Source organism: Macaca nemestrina, chromosome 3 (genome assembly GCF_043159975.1).
Source record: "Macaca nemestrina isolate mMacNem1 chromosome 3, mMacNem.hap1, whole genome shotgun sequence".
Classification (NCBI taxonomy): Eukaryota; Metazoa; Chordata; class Mammalia; order Primates; family Cercopithecidae; genus Macaca; species Macaca nemestrina.
This window is the reverse complement of record NC_092127.1, coordinates 70,518,208-70,532,418: the sequence shown is the minus strand read 5'-3', so window position 1 is coordinate 70,532,418 and position 14,211 is coordinate 70,518,208. Positions and strand designations below refer to the sequence as shown.

At 38.6% G+C, this 14,211-nt stretch overlaps 1 protein-coding gene across 3 annotated transcripts in view; it reads left to right on the top strand.

Annotated features, from left to right (window-relative positions):
• The first annotated feature begins 5,922 nt into the window (after positions 1-5,922).
• LOC105486187 (synaptopodin 2) overlaps positions 5,923-14,211 on the top strand; it is a 172,929-nt gene continuing 164,640 nt past the window's right edge. The window contains exon 1 of one of the 3 annotated variants that reach the window (XM_011748906.3): positions 5,923-6,213. In XM_011748906.3, the coding sequence (XP_011747208.2) occupies positions 6,109-6,213 (105 nt within the window). In that variant the 5' untranslated portion in view covers positions 5,923-6,108. The remainder of the gene's footprint in view (positions 6,214-14,211) is intronic. The other 2 variants (XM_011748905.3, XM_071093100.1) reach the window with 2 other exon arrangements.

The following is a 14,211-nucleotide window of genomic DNA, read 5'->3' as shown; positions in this document are numbered from 1 at the left end:
TAATTTTATAATAATGTTTACTTCCTTGCTGTAATGCTTTATTTTTCTCCAAAATCTTTACCATTTTATTCATAATGAAGAGTAATTTCTAGTTCTTCGGATAATTAGGAAGCAGTCATAGACATTAGCTCAAAATGGAAAGTAATGATGTTTTTTGAGTGAAAATTGAATTAGGAAAAAAAAAAAAAAAAAGAGGCACAAGCCAGGCATAGGTAGCCAATATGAAATTACTGTAGAATAAATCATTCCTAATGGAATATATGTGCTTCATAATGTGCTCTCTCAGTTCATGTTAGGCCCAGAAATCTTACAGTATTATCAAAATGGGGAAAGATAGAATAGGTATTATTTGTTAAATAAATAATTACTCAAGTGAATGAATAAATGGTAGTATAAAACAAAGTATCTGATACATTGTTAAATCATTAAAATGGCATAGAATTAGAGTTAGTCCCAGAAGACCATTGTCAACACAACTTTAGCCTTTTTTTTTAAGAAAATAGTTTTTTTTTTTTTTTTTTGCTCTTGCTTTTATTCCTAAAACCCAAATAAAATAAAAGGAGGCAGGCTTGTGTGCTCTTTGATCAGGGCTCTGGTTTCATTTTTCTACTCATTTCTCAGTTTCACCCTGTTGGGTCTGGGATTTGATTTTACTGTCCTATAGGCTACTAAATTAGCTTGTTACTGTTTCATAGGTGCTGGAAGAACATATGAAACTTCTGGGTCAGAGACAAAGAACTTTATTACTCAGAGCTCTGCAAGCAGCAGAAACATCAGCATGTGTGCATCAGTTCACCTTGCCCTAAGTCCCATAAGTGTGACACAATATGACCCAGATGGATGCTACACACACAGTGGGTTTGTATCACAGCTAGGGGGCACTGAGCTTAGATAATTCATTGCTTTTATAATAATGAGTTAGCAAATCTGCTCTTTGTTTCAGATTGAGATATTATCTTTTTTCTCAAGTTGCTTGCTGTAAACATAATCCTGAGAAATGGCTCAGGAAAAAAGGCATCAGGACGTTGCATTCTGGCATACCAGAAAGACATATAGAAGCACTAGAGACCCATGAATGACTGTCTCTCCAAACATACCTTGTGGTGGTTTTGTCCTCACGTTGACTTTCTCCATTGGCTGCTAATCAATATCCATGGACAAGGGGCCTTGCCTTGACAACTATCCAGAAAAGTCTTGAGCTTCCCTGTGATTGGCACATACATGAATTAATCACTCAGGCCAAGGGAATCTCCTTGATTTGGCCTAGGTTTTGTATCCATCTCTGTGTTAAGGAGGAAGAATTACTCTGATTGCCTTAGATCAACCACACTGCTGGGGTGGAAGGATCAATTATACCTAAACCAATAGCTACTAAGCAATGGGAAATAGAATGTTAGGGAGGTGGCCACTACCTATTCCGCACGGTCTCTAAGGAGTATAACTGAGGAATTTTGGTCTATTTAAAATGTTCCAAGTCTAACAAAGTAAAGAAAAAAATAAATTAGAAAACTTTGTATCTCTTTTCTATGTCTTTATTCTAGGAACCCTTATTTGTTTTACTCATATTAATTGGGCACCAATCATTCATCAGGAACTATTAGCTTGGGGATAGAATTCTGAATAACTCAGCAATGACCCTTAATCTCACAGGGTTAATAACCTAGGATAGGATTCAGACAATTTAAGAGACCATTAGACTGAGAGGGAAAGTACAGAGTGATAGTAGCACGTGGAAGGAACACCTAACCTGGACACCGGGAAGGTCGGGAAAGGCTTCCTGGAGAATTTGATCTCTAATCTGAGGCCAGAGAATGAGGAGGAATTATTAGGTGATTTATGTGTGCGCAAGGACTGAATAGCTCGGAAAAATGCCTAAGCAGGTGAAACAACAAAGCAAGTTTGAGAAAAGAACAGTACTTCTGTGTGTCTGAGTCATAAAATTCAAGGTAGGGGTAGGAAACAACAAGGTGGAAGAAGTAGGGAGTGGGAGGCAGAAAGTGTTTCCATGTAAGAAAGTTCGGACTTTATTCTGGGAGCCCTATGATGATTTGAACCATTATGAAAAATAACATAGACATTATATTTCAAAATTTCACCCTGGCTTTAGAGTGAAAAATGAATTGAGGGTGGAAACAAGCCTGGAATAGAGATAGCAGTTAGAAGACTGTTGAAGTCCAGGTCAGAGATAGACGTGGTCTCGGGAGAAGGAAATGAGGGTAGGAGCAGATTTCTAAACTATTTAGAAGTTAGATCCATAGGTCTTTTTTTTTTTTCCTCAGATGGAGTCTCGCTCTATTGCCCAGGCTAGAGTGCAATGGTGCGATCTCGGCTCACTGCAACCTCTGCCTCCCAGGTTCAAGTGATCCTCCTGCCTCAGCCTCCCGAGTAGCTGGGATTACAGGTGTGTCCCACCATACCCAGCTAATTTTTGTACTTTTAATAAAGACAGGGTTTCACCATGTTGGCCAGACTGGTCTTGAACTCCTGACCTCAAGTGATCTGCCCACTTTGTCTTCCCCAAATGCTGGGATTACAGGCATGAGGCACTGTGCACGGCCAGATCCATAGGTCATAATGGATAACTGGATGCATGAGATGAGCATCAGGGAATACATAAGACCTGGAGGCAGAATAGCAATGATTAAGAATAGGTATTAGGACGCTGGGCACAGTGGCTCATGCCTGTAATCCCAGCACTTCGGGAGGCCGAGAGGGGTGGATCATGAGGTCAGGAGATTGAGACCATCCTGGCTAACACGGTGAAACCCCGTCTCTACTAAAAATACAAAAAATTAGCCGGGCGTGGTGGCAGACGCCTGTAGTCCAGCTACTCAGGAGGCTGAGGCAGGAGAACGGCAGGAACCTGGGAGGCGGAGCTTGCAGTGAGCTGAAGCTGAGATCACCCCACTGCACCACACTCCAGCCTGGGCAACAGAGTGAGACTCCATCTCAAAAAAAAAAAAAAAAAAAGAATAGGTATTAGAGCAGACAAATTTGGGCAGACAAAAGTTCAAACCCTGGCTCTATCCCTTAGGATTTAAAGCATAGTGAATTACTAGTAAAAGAGGAACACTAATACCTATCTAGCATGGTTGCTTTGAAAATAAATACAATATTATATTTTGAGTTCCTGGCACAGAGTAAATCTTTGATAAGAGTGGCTAGACAGGCAAGAGGAAAGCCTAGAGCTTGCTAGATCCCAGAAGCCTAAGAGAGAAATGATTTAAGGAGGACACTGTCATTAATTTCAAGCTAGACTTAAGTGGGTTGAGGAGCAGAAGGGACATGAAAAAGTGAAGAGAACAAACACGAAAGTGTATTTTTTTCTTTGTTTTCAGAACTCATTTAAAAAATTTTACTTTAAGTTCTGACATACATGCGCAGAATGTGCAGGTTGTTACATAGGTATACATGTGCCATGGTGGTTTGCTGCACCCATCAACCCGTCATCTAGGTTTTATGCCCCACATGCATTATGTGTCCAAATGCTCTCCCTCCCCTTGCACCCACCCTCCAACAGGCCCCAGTGTGTGATGTTCCCTTCCTTGTGTCCATGTGTTCTCATTGTTCAACTCCCACTTATGAATGAGAACATGCGGTGTTTGGTTAACTGTTCCTGTGTTAGTTTGCTGAGGATGATGGCTTCCAGCTTCATGCATGTCCCTGCAAAGGACATTAACACACTCTTTTTTTATGGCTGAATAGTATTCCATGGTGTATATGTGCCACATTTTCTTTATCCAGCCTATCACTGATGGGCATTTGGGTTGGTTCCAAGTCTTAAATATTGTAATTAGTGTCATATCTTATGATGTCCCTTGTAACTATTGTTTAAAGGAAAGTTTGGGAAAGTCAATTCGTGTTTCTGAAGCGAATCAAACTGGGGATGAGTATCTGGCCCTCATGACCTTTGAAGGGTCTCTTCCAGTGCCACAATTTCTGATTTCATTGTCCTTACTCCAGTGATGAGTCACAGATAAGATCACTTGATGCCTTTGACTTCGGGGGAGCATGGGCTGTGTAAAATGTTCATTGTACCACAGGTCCTTGAATAATGACATTTTATTCAACATTGTTTCTTGACAACACTGATGAGAAAAAAAATGTATTTCCAGCTGGGGCCGCTGTTTGTATGAAGTTTGAAAGTTCTCCCCATGTCTATATGGGTTTTCTCCAGGTCCTCTGGTTTCCTGCTACATCCCAAAGCTGTGCTCATGAGATGAACTGGTGTGTCTAAATGGTCCCTGTCTGACTGAGAGAGAGAGAGAGAGAGAGAGAGAGAGAGAGAGAGTGTGTGTGTGTGCGCCCTCTGATGGGACGGTCAGAGCTGCCCAGGGCTGGTTCCTGCCTTGCGCCCTAAGCTGCAGGGAGAGGCTCAAGCCACTGGAGACCCTGAATTGGAATAAGTGGGTTGCAGGAGGAATGAATGTATGGCTGCAAATTATTGTCAAATAAAAATTCATAAAATATATTATAATCACACAAATGAACGACAATAAATGATTCTGTATGGAATTGCTCAGTGAGCCTGCTATATTTGTGATGGTTTTGAACTTGATTGTGACAGGAAGTACTCCCTGTAATTTTCCCTTTGCAAACATTTAGTCCTTGATTGAATCCACCACTACAGCTGCCCTCACTCACTGATTCACCAAAAATTGGCTCAATGATTATCTTGTTTTTGTTAATCTTTCTTAAATGCACGTGTAGCTGACATTTCCGTGTTTAATATCAGAAGTGTTTTAATCTTATATAGAAATTTGGTGATGTCTTTGTGACCAGAAATAGACTGTAGGCACTCAACCTTGTTTTTATCAATCAGTCTATGGTAAAATTGGTTTTAAAGTCACAGTTTCCGTGAACCTATCTGTGATGTTTTAAGTGAGAACTTACTATACATAGTGTTTCTTAGTGCTGAAACAGGCAGTGTGTCTGGAAATCACTTTTGTTTGGTACCACAAGTAACACAAACTAACTTTCCCAGGCTCTTCCTTATTTCGTATGTTTTTATGTGGATGAATGTTATGGAAAACAAAAGTATTGTGGGAAAATTAAAATGTCCCATTTGTACATTTTTGGCAGATTGTATTCAGATTTAAATATTTGGAATATACAAAATCTACTTTTATATTGGACCACCCAGATTCATGACATGGGATGACAAACTATAAAAATAAGAAACCTGTAGGTGACATGGTATATTTTATGCAGTTGACTAACTGTTGGGTTTAGGTTTAGGAAGATCAGCAGGAAGAAAACAAAACACGTTAAAATTTAACATACTCAAAACTATGCAACAGATGTAGTTATAAGAATGTAGTCTCCAGGAGACAAATTCATATTCATTCTCTCTCTTTCTGTCTCCCTCTCTGTCTCTTCTCTTCCCCCTTCTCTAAATATATGGTTCACAAAAGTACTTTTCAGAGTTGGAGATTTATTTAAAAAAAGTTTATGCTTTCTTTTGTTTCCTCTTATAGGAATAATTCAGGAGGCTGCAGACAGAAAAGTAGTAATTTAACTCACTTTAACTCTTTTTTATCTATTCCATTCATAAATGTGACAATTCTCAAAACATTTATTTGAGAGAATCTAATTCTCTAGTAGTTGAATTCCCAAGGCTCATACTTTATGACGTCATTCACGGCGTGGAGATTAGACCTTCATGTGTCCTTTACTATTTACAGAATTATTAAATGTAAGTTTTTCGATCATACTTATACCTTTAACCGCTTGAATTTAATCTGTTAGTGCAAGAGAACTTTGGCTCTCACGTCCTCCTTTCCCTTACCTCTCCCCACGTGGGGACATTCTCCTATGTGTGAGGCTGCTTTCCTTCCCCAGAAGGTGGGCCGAGCAAAGGAGAGTGACGCAAGAGTGGGCTGTGTCCTGGATGCTGCGAGTGCCTCTGCCTCCTTGAGAATGAGCCCATTAGCTGCACAAATTCGCAGCGGGCGGCCGGGGCAGCGGCTGCAGCAGCGGCGGCGGAGGCTCTGCATTACCAAGTCCTGCGTCCTCTGCAGGCGCTCGAAGCTGAGTGCGCATCCTCTACCGCACCCAAGCTTCGTCTGTCATTTCAAGCTCTTCATGCTGCCCCACTAAAAGGAAAACATGGGCACGGGGGATTTTATCTGCATTTCCATGACTGGAGGGGCGCCCTGGGGGTTCAGATTGCAAGGTGGCAAGGAGCAGAAGCAGCCCTTACAAGTTGCAAAGGTAGGACCTGAACGAAGTGTCACGGCTCTGTGCTAGGAAGGCATGAAAGCAACCTGTTGATGATGTTTTCATGTTCTGATGCAGAAGTCTAAGTATTAGTTTGATTTTGCGGCGGACGTTGATTTTTCTAGGATGTGAGCTGTTTTCTAAGAAACTTTGGAGAGTAATGGACCACATCCTATGTTATGAACTTGCGATCGATGAGGGGTAGGTGGGAAGAATGCCATATTTATCAGCAGAGGAAAAGGCCTAGTTAACCATGTTCTTCCGACAATCAGCAAGACACTGGGGAGCGTTTCTTCCAGGCCATTTTAGAACATTCAGTTGAGTTACTGTTTCATGTCACTTCACTTGGCTCTGGCAGAGGAGAAACGCTCAGTTCAGCATAACTACTTTGCTTGGCTATTTTGGGGACTCATATAGAGTGTTGGTAGTGACATTTATTATGCAGCATTCATGAAAAGGCCAATTTGGGGCAGTAATTTTAAAAGTATGATGAAATAGCATAAAATCTATTTAAAAGAATACCCTTTTAAGGATTTGACAAATAAATGCAAAAATCCAAGTGCTGTATTCCTTCTTATGTACTCTTTTAGTCAAGATCTCAAAAATAAACTTAGAAGATAATCTAAATATATTATAATTAAGAGGTGACTTTGTAACACATTAATAAAAGTGCTTTATGCTTTTATTGCCATTAGATTGCCTGCATTACCGGTTAGCCAGAGGGGATCTGGTATTCTCTAATTGGCATTCAGCTAAAATAAAACTTAAAATGCACAAAACTAAGCAAACTTTTATCTAACTTCATCATCAAATTGCAAATTATAGTATTGTATTGAAGAACATGCAAGAGCATGGGATTAATTTCCTACTTTATGCTTATGTTAAAAATGGGTACAGATCTTTATGAAATGCATGGGCCATTGCCTTTGTAGTTATTGCTTCCCTCTGGCTTTTACTTTTTTTTTTTTTTTTTTAAGTGTCCCTTGTGAAGAAAGAAGTTTCTTTGAAACTTCTTTTTGCTTCCAGGCATCCATCTGAAAATCCTTTCGTAATGTGATGGTGGAATCCTGCCACCTAGTGAAAATTGCGAACATCAAGAATGAAGCATAAAACAGTAGATGAAAAGCAGAGTTTTTGTAACTGGAAAGTTCCTCCCAGGTCTGCAGTTCAACCCATGAATTTTAGATGAGGAAAGAGCCCAGGGATGTTAAGTAACTTGCCTTGAGTTTTCAGCTTGGAACTGGCAGAGCGATTAAAGGCTCAGAAAGGTGGTTTTGTTGGGTTCCTTTAGGAGTCAATAGCAGGCAACCTCAGATAAAATATGAATGCCCAATTTAGCATATGTAGAATTCATGACACTGAAGCGGATTCGTCCTGAGTCTAGAATAGCAGTTGGCTGGCTCTAGGTATGAGATTTGGGTTCTAATTCCAGCTCTGATCTAACTTGCCGCCTGGCCTTAGGAAAATCTCTCACCCTTCCTGTCTCATCTGTTCTCTCTCTCTCTCTCTCTCTCGCTCTGTGTGTGTGTGTGTGTGTGTGTGTATGTAGGGAGAGAGAGACAATTTTAACTTAGGTAGTAAAGAAGTAAGGAAGAAATTGGACTGTGCAGTCTACGAAGCTCTGTCTTGCCCAAGTATTCTACGATCCTTCTAGTGTACAGTTTTAGAATCACTTGCCTGCTAATCGAAATATGGGGACAGAGTGGTTGAGTGCTGTTGTTCTCTGGTGGCTCTTGGGCAGTCAGGCCTGAAGAGTAGAGTGGGTAGTGGGTTTCTTCTGACTTCTCCATGTGCCGATTTCAATGTGGAACCTCCTTGTGGTGATTCACTGAAGAGCTGAAGCAGATTGCTAGGAAAGGGTGCTGTGGAGGAGATTCTCTGCTAATGGCATCTCTATTGCCAGGATTCAGTAAGGTTGTTAGGCTATGTCAGAATCCAGCCCCACACTCCCCCCAAATCATCCTTCCTAAAATATCCAGCAATACATTTGTGATTTTCAAAAGATCATTATTGAAGCATCTAGATGATTGCTTTGCTTTTGTAGTTTGTGATACTATAGTTAGAGCTATAAGTTTTAAAATATCATTATGAAAGTATCTGGAAGTTTGCCTTAATTCTTGTGTGTTTGTGTGTCTAAGACAGAGGGAGAGAGAGACAGAGAGAGAGAGAGAGAGAGACAAACTGTAGTCTACAGCCTACCTTTTGTCCGTATGTTAAAAAGACTGAAGAGCTATCTATAGAAGATGTTAAGTTCTAAATTACCATGGCAATGCACATTTTTGTTGATCTTTTTCTTTTTTTAGTTCAAATGATTATATTCGATTTCTTATACTAGCATTATTTGTGGGAGAAATCCCTTGGAACAAAGTGCTTATCACTTTCTCTGTTATACGGCTATTGCCTCACTATGATAACTGTATTTTATTTAAAACATTAAGTCAATTCAGATCTAGTCATGGTATCTCACTGAGTTCAAGGCAAAGTGAATGTTGCTTGGGCATACACTTTCTCTTCTTGTAAGGACTGGTGATAGCTTATTAGGGCTGGATGCAAGGAAAGAGACAGAAAGGCTAGAGAGATGGTTGCTGTCAAATCAAATGTTCACAGTTTTGAATAACATGCACAGAATTAATTTGGGAGTTGAAGGAAAACTTAAATTTTCAAAGAAAAGAAAATTTCAGCGAGTGCTTGAACCATGCTCCTTAAAATGGGAATGCTACAAAGCAGTTCTGTAGACAATAACACATTTTGGCTTGTTGTGAAATATCTACATATTTAGGTTTTTCATAATTCTATATAGAGTAAAAATCTACAAGGCTGAAATAGTGTGAAAAAACTCATCTAATGTTATTAAGAACAATAAAAATTGAATAACTTTATAATTCTCAATAAATATCTTTATAGTGACATATTTAGTCGCTTCTGAGATATGTCCAAACATGTTTAGTATTTGGTTAGCTGGTTGAACTATACACAAACCCCCAATTTTACAGATAAATAACAGGAATATTCATTATCAAAACTTGTCATTGACATGTAAGCTCAATGCCACGAAAATCTGTTTTGTTTTAAAAAATAAACTGAATTTTTTAAAGGCCCAAATAATCAGTAACATAAGCTTGTTTTTAAAATGTTTATATATCTTTTAATTTATATTCTAAATATATGTGATGGGAGGCAAACATTTCTAACGCTGAGTTATAGCATAATACTCTGCAAAGTATATTTTCAAGAGATTATAAACAGAAACAAATTTATCCAAACAGAAAACCACATTGTGTGTGCAGATGGCTTTACAAAAAGAATGTGAGCACTTCTTCTTTACAGAATTCTCTCTTTTGGGACATATACTTATCTGGCTCTGTCTCAGGACATACTTTGGGCAAATCACTTTGAAAAATCTTCATATAAAGGAGTGGGGAGAAATTTTTGTTTTACAAAAAAATCTTACCTGCAACTGAAAAATTACTCACATTTTGAAAATAATTAAGAAAAAAATGTTCAGACCGTTTATCCGTTATACGTTTTAATATAGTTAGAAATTTATTTTTTCTTCAAATCTTTTTTTTTTTTTTTTTTTTTTTGAGACGGAGTCTAGCTCTGTTGCCCAGGCTGGAGTGCAGTGGCCGGATCTCAGCTCACTGCAAGCCCCGCCTCCCGGGTTCACGCCATTCTCCTGCCTCAGCCTCCCGAGTAGCTGGGAGTACAGGCGCCCGCCACCTCGCCCGGCTAATTTTTTTTTGTATTTTAGTAGAGACGGGGTTTCACTGTGTTACCCAGGATGGTCTCGATCTCCTGAACTCGTGATCCGCCCGTCTCGGCCTCCCAAAGTGCTGGGATTACAGGCTTGAGCCACCGCGCCCGGCCTCTTCAAATCTTATATACCACTGTCGTATGCATTTTTCTGAATTTAGTTCAAAATTTCAAATAATTGTTCATTAAAATTGAGGTGACATAGTATAATCCTTCATTTCATAAGGCCAACATGGATTTAATAATTCTTATCTATTATTGTATATGTGTTCTTTAAGATTTTGAATAAAAATGTATTATTTACACAAAACACCTTTCAGATAATATTTTTCCCTTAGTGCCATCAGTAAGGTTTTTAAAATGTTTCAAATAGAAGAATTCCAGAAACATAGGTATTTCTAAAGAGGGTAAAAGATTTTAATGGGTTCGAGTGTGTGTACTTGAGAATAAATGCTCCTTCCTATATATGAAAACTAGTAATATCTTTATGAAAATATGCTTAATCACTTAGTTTTTAAATTGATTTTTAAGCCCTTTCCAGGAATTTTAAAGCCAGACATGCTTATAGAAGTTAGTGTGCTCTAGGCAAATCTATTAAGTAGGTGATATTAAACAAATCCTTATTTTGGAATCATGTATTTTAAGAGAGAGTTCTGAAAGATGACAATGAGATAAAATATTCACTATGCATGAACTTTGCCATTAGCTAGACATAGCACATATGTAGCTTACATGTATCAAGCCCTTGCCGTGTGCTAGGAAAAGTTGCAAGTGCTTTGCTGGTATTATCTCTTCAAATGTTCCTCAAAACCTAAACAGTAGGTATGAGAAAGGCTACATTGCTTGCCAATGGTTAAGCTACAAAAAATGATGAGATCTGATTTTTCTTCTTCCTCATTGGTGGAAACAGGTGCCTGAGAGGATAAAACTAGGTTAAATCAGTCCCAAAAGGAAAGATTATTTAAAAGAAATACCATAGTTTGTGTACAACCCTGATTTAATTGATCTGGGGTTCACCCTGGACATCAGGATTTATAAACACTCCAAAGGGAATTGTGATGTGTGGTCAAGATTCACAAAAGCTGCTATAGAAAGTTGAGGCCAAAAAAAAAAATCTGATATTCTGCCGCACAGCATGGTGACTATAGTTGATAATAATGTATTGTATATTTCAAAATAGCTAAAAAAGAGGAGTTTAAATGTCCCCATCACAAAGAAATGATAAATATTTGAGGTCATGGATATGCTAATTAGCCTGATTTGATCATTCCACAGTGTATACATGTACTGCTACATCACGTTGTACCCCATAATACATGCACCTATTATTTGTCCATTAAAAATAAAATAAAACTAAAAAAAGAAGATATATATGTATATGAATATATATTATATATATTTTGCTGGTTCATGAAATCATCATCATCAATCATCTAAGATTCTTTACTGCTCTGATGTTCTATAATTGTCATTGAAATTCAAGAAGAGGTAAAAAAAAAACCAAGTGAGGCCAGATAGGTCCCCACAGGACTTACTGACGGGTGGTGGCACGTTATGTCCCTTCCGCCCTTCCCCGCTGCCTCTCTCCTAGTCAACTTAAGAGAAAGACCAGAGAGAGGCTAATCATTATCTGAGTTTTTGGCACTGTGAGCAGGTCATAATAGTGGTGGGAGGATTTTCCCTTTCTGAAGCCAGAATGGATGGGCTGCCCGGGTCAGCGGGAGTGGGGAAGAGGAGGTAATGGGAAGCTCCAAAATGATTACTGTAAAGATCAGAGGAACTGGCAAGAAGGGGAGACTAGCAGTTTATTCCCTGGTAGTTTGTCTTCTCTGTCCATGGACTTGCTAGCCTCCCTAGTGCCTTCATAAGTGGGAGTGGGTGCAGAGTGTTGGGGGAAAGTTGGGGAGATAAAACTGCAGAAAGATGCAGGCGGAAGGAGAGTAGGAGAAAAAGGAAGAAGGAGAGAGAGAGAGATAATACGATTTGCTTTAAAAACAACATTACCTTTGTTTAATACTCAATAAAAGTTCAGAGTTTTTATTTCTAAGCTGAGAGTTCTATACCCTGACAGTAACATTCAAGAAACACTTATCTAGGCTAACTGAAACTACACATCTGCCTAATACCGAAACGCATGCCAGGTTACTAAAGTACTAATTCACATTTAACAAAAGGAGAAGAAAAAGGAAGAGGGAGAGTATACAGTTCTTGTCATGCCCAGTCAAATTTTCATTCATTCTGCCTAGAAATATTAGTTTCAACATGATCATCAATGGAAGTCACATGAGTTGGTGATAAGTTTTCAGGACTAACATACATAAAGAACACGTGATTGATATGAACCTATGTGATGTAACTGATTTTTTTTAAGGAGTGCCAACTCATTCCGTTATAAACATGTATTTCTTCCAGTAACTGCTTTCAACATGATAAAGACGAATCCCTTTGTTAGTAATATTTTGGGCAGATCTCATCATTCTTGGTGGCTTTTAGTTATTAAAACTCTCAACTTTAATTAAAGCTTCAGTCACCTATCTGACTCTAAACTCTCTCCCTAGTCACTGTGGCCAGGCTTGTGGCTCCAGGGTGTGGCATGGAAAGGAGGTTGTCTGCTCTTTACATATCCCTCTAGTCCCTCCACAGGTGAAGGAAAGAGGAAAGATTTGAAGAGGAAAGGGGCAGATAGATATATTTATTCATAACTGAATGAGGTGGCGTTTCTCTCTTCTTTGGGTGTTGTGCTTTTCTGGTTAATGTGAGTGGCCATTAATGTCCTCTCTGAGGCTGGTGTCCAAATTCTGGAGCATGTGTATGGTTTCTTCCGGGAGAGCTAGAGGGCCTCATTAGTGTACAGTCCCCTAACACAGGAAATCAGGCTTCTGACAATCTCTTCTGTACTTCCTACAATCCCACTGGTTCATCAGGATACCAGCTTGCTCCTGCTAGACTCTGGCTGAGTTTGGCCTTTCTGGGTAGGACCTTGGCAAGATGGTTCAAATCTAGCTACCTTTTATGATAGTCACTCACCCACAGGAAATGCAAGGATCCTTGCCTTGCCAAATGTGGAAGTCACTATGCAGTGTCATTATGACATACACATTATGCCTAACTGGATATTTTGCATATTTTTCATAGCAATCATCTTAATGTAGCTTCCAAAATAACTTCTGTCAGTTAATTAGTGTTTAAGAATATAAACTAATTTATATGTTTGGCTAAAAATACTTCACATGTGTATATCTTATAATTTCTGAAGTGTCTTAATATATGTTATCTCTTTTAATATTAATTCAATTGATAAAGTTTTGTAATTCTCAGTTTATAGATTAAAAAAACTGATCCTGAAAAATAATTGCGAAAACATTATATAAAGAAGCCCAAAGTTAAATATAATTCTTTCCGTCTATTGGGGGCGTCATGCTACTCCACTGCCTCAACCTGGATAAAAAGAACAGGCTGTCACTTAGTACTGGTGAAAAGTGCAATGACTTCAGTACAGGGTTTGTATGAAATAGAATCTCACCAAATTTAACCTTGTTCCTTAAAAACATTGATAAGAAACTATTCTTTGTTTAATGGGCCTGAGGAAGAGGATTACAGGTAATGTGCAATGGGAGAAAGACTGCAAATGGAACCAGTCTGCTTATCAATAAATCTGAAAAATATATGGACTCCAAGTTTATTATGTCTTTTCTAACAAATTCATGATGAAACTGAATGCAGTGAGGTTCTTATAAAAGGAAATGGAGAATTTCTGAAACAGGTTCATTAAACAATTCTGAAGAGTAAACACCTTCATGAAGTTAAAAGACTCGTCTAAGAAAGAAAATAACATCTGCTCTTTTGAGGGATATTTTTGACAACCTCAATGAGAACATGTTTATGATTTTGGATTACTTTAGGCACCTAATGTTTCTGAATTGTCTATCATTCTTTTCTGTTTTTCAAAAGCAGGGATGGCCAGAGTCTCAACAAACTGTATCTTCAAATCTTTGTGAAATTGTTTGCATGTGGCAGATTATTGGATGTCGTTTCCTTTAACTAGCATATAAATCTGGTGTGTTTCAGATAAATGAACAGCAAAATATGGTAGATTTACCATTTGGAACATTGTGAATGAAAATTTGTGTCTCTAGATTATGTAACAAATAACTATTTCCTAACCATTGGTCTTTGGATTTTTATAATCCTACTCACCAATAACTAGCTTCTCCTCTTGTATTTTGAAGCAGTGTGGGT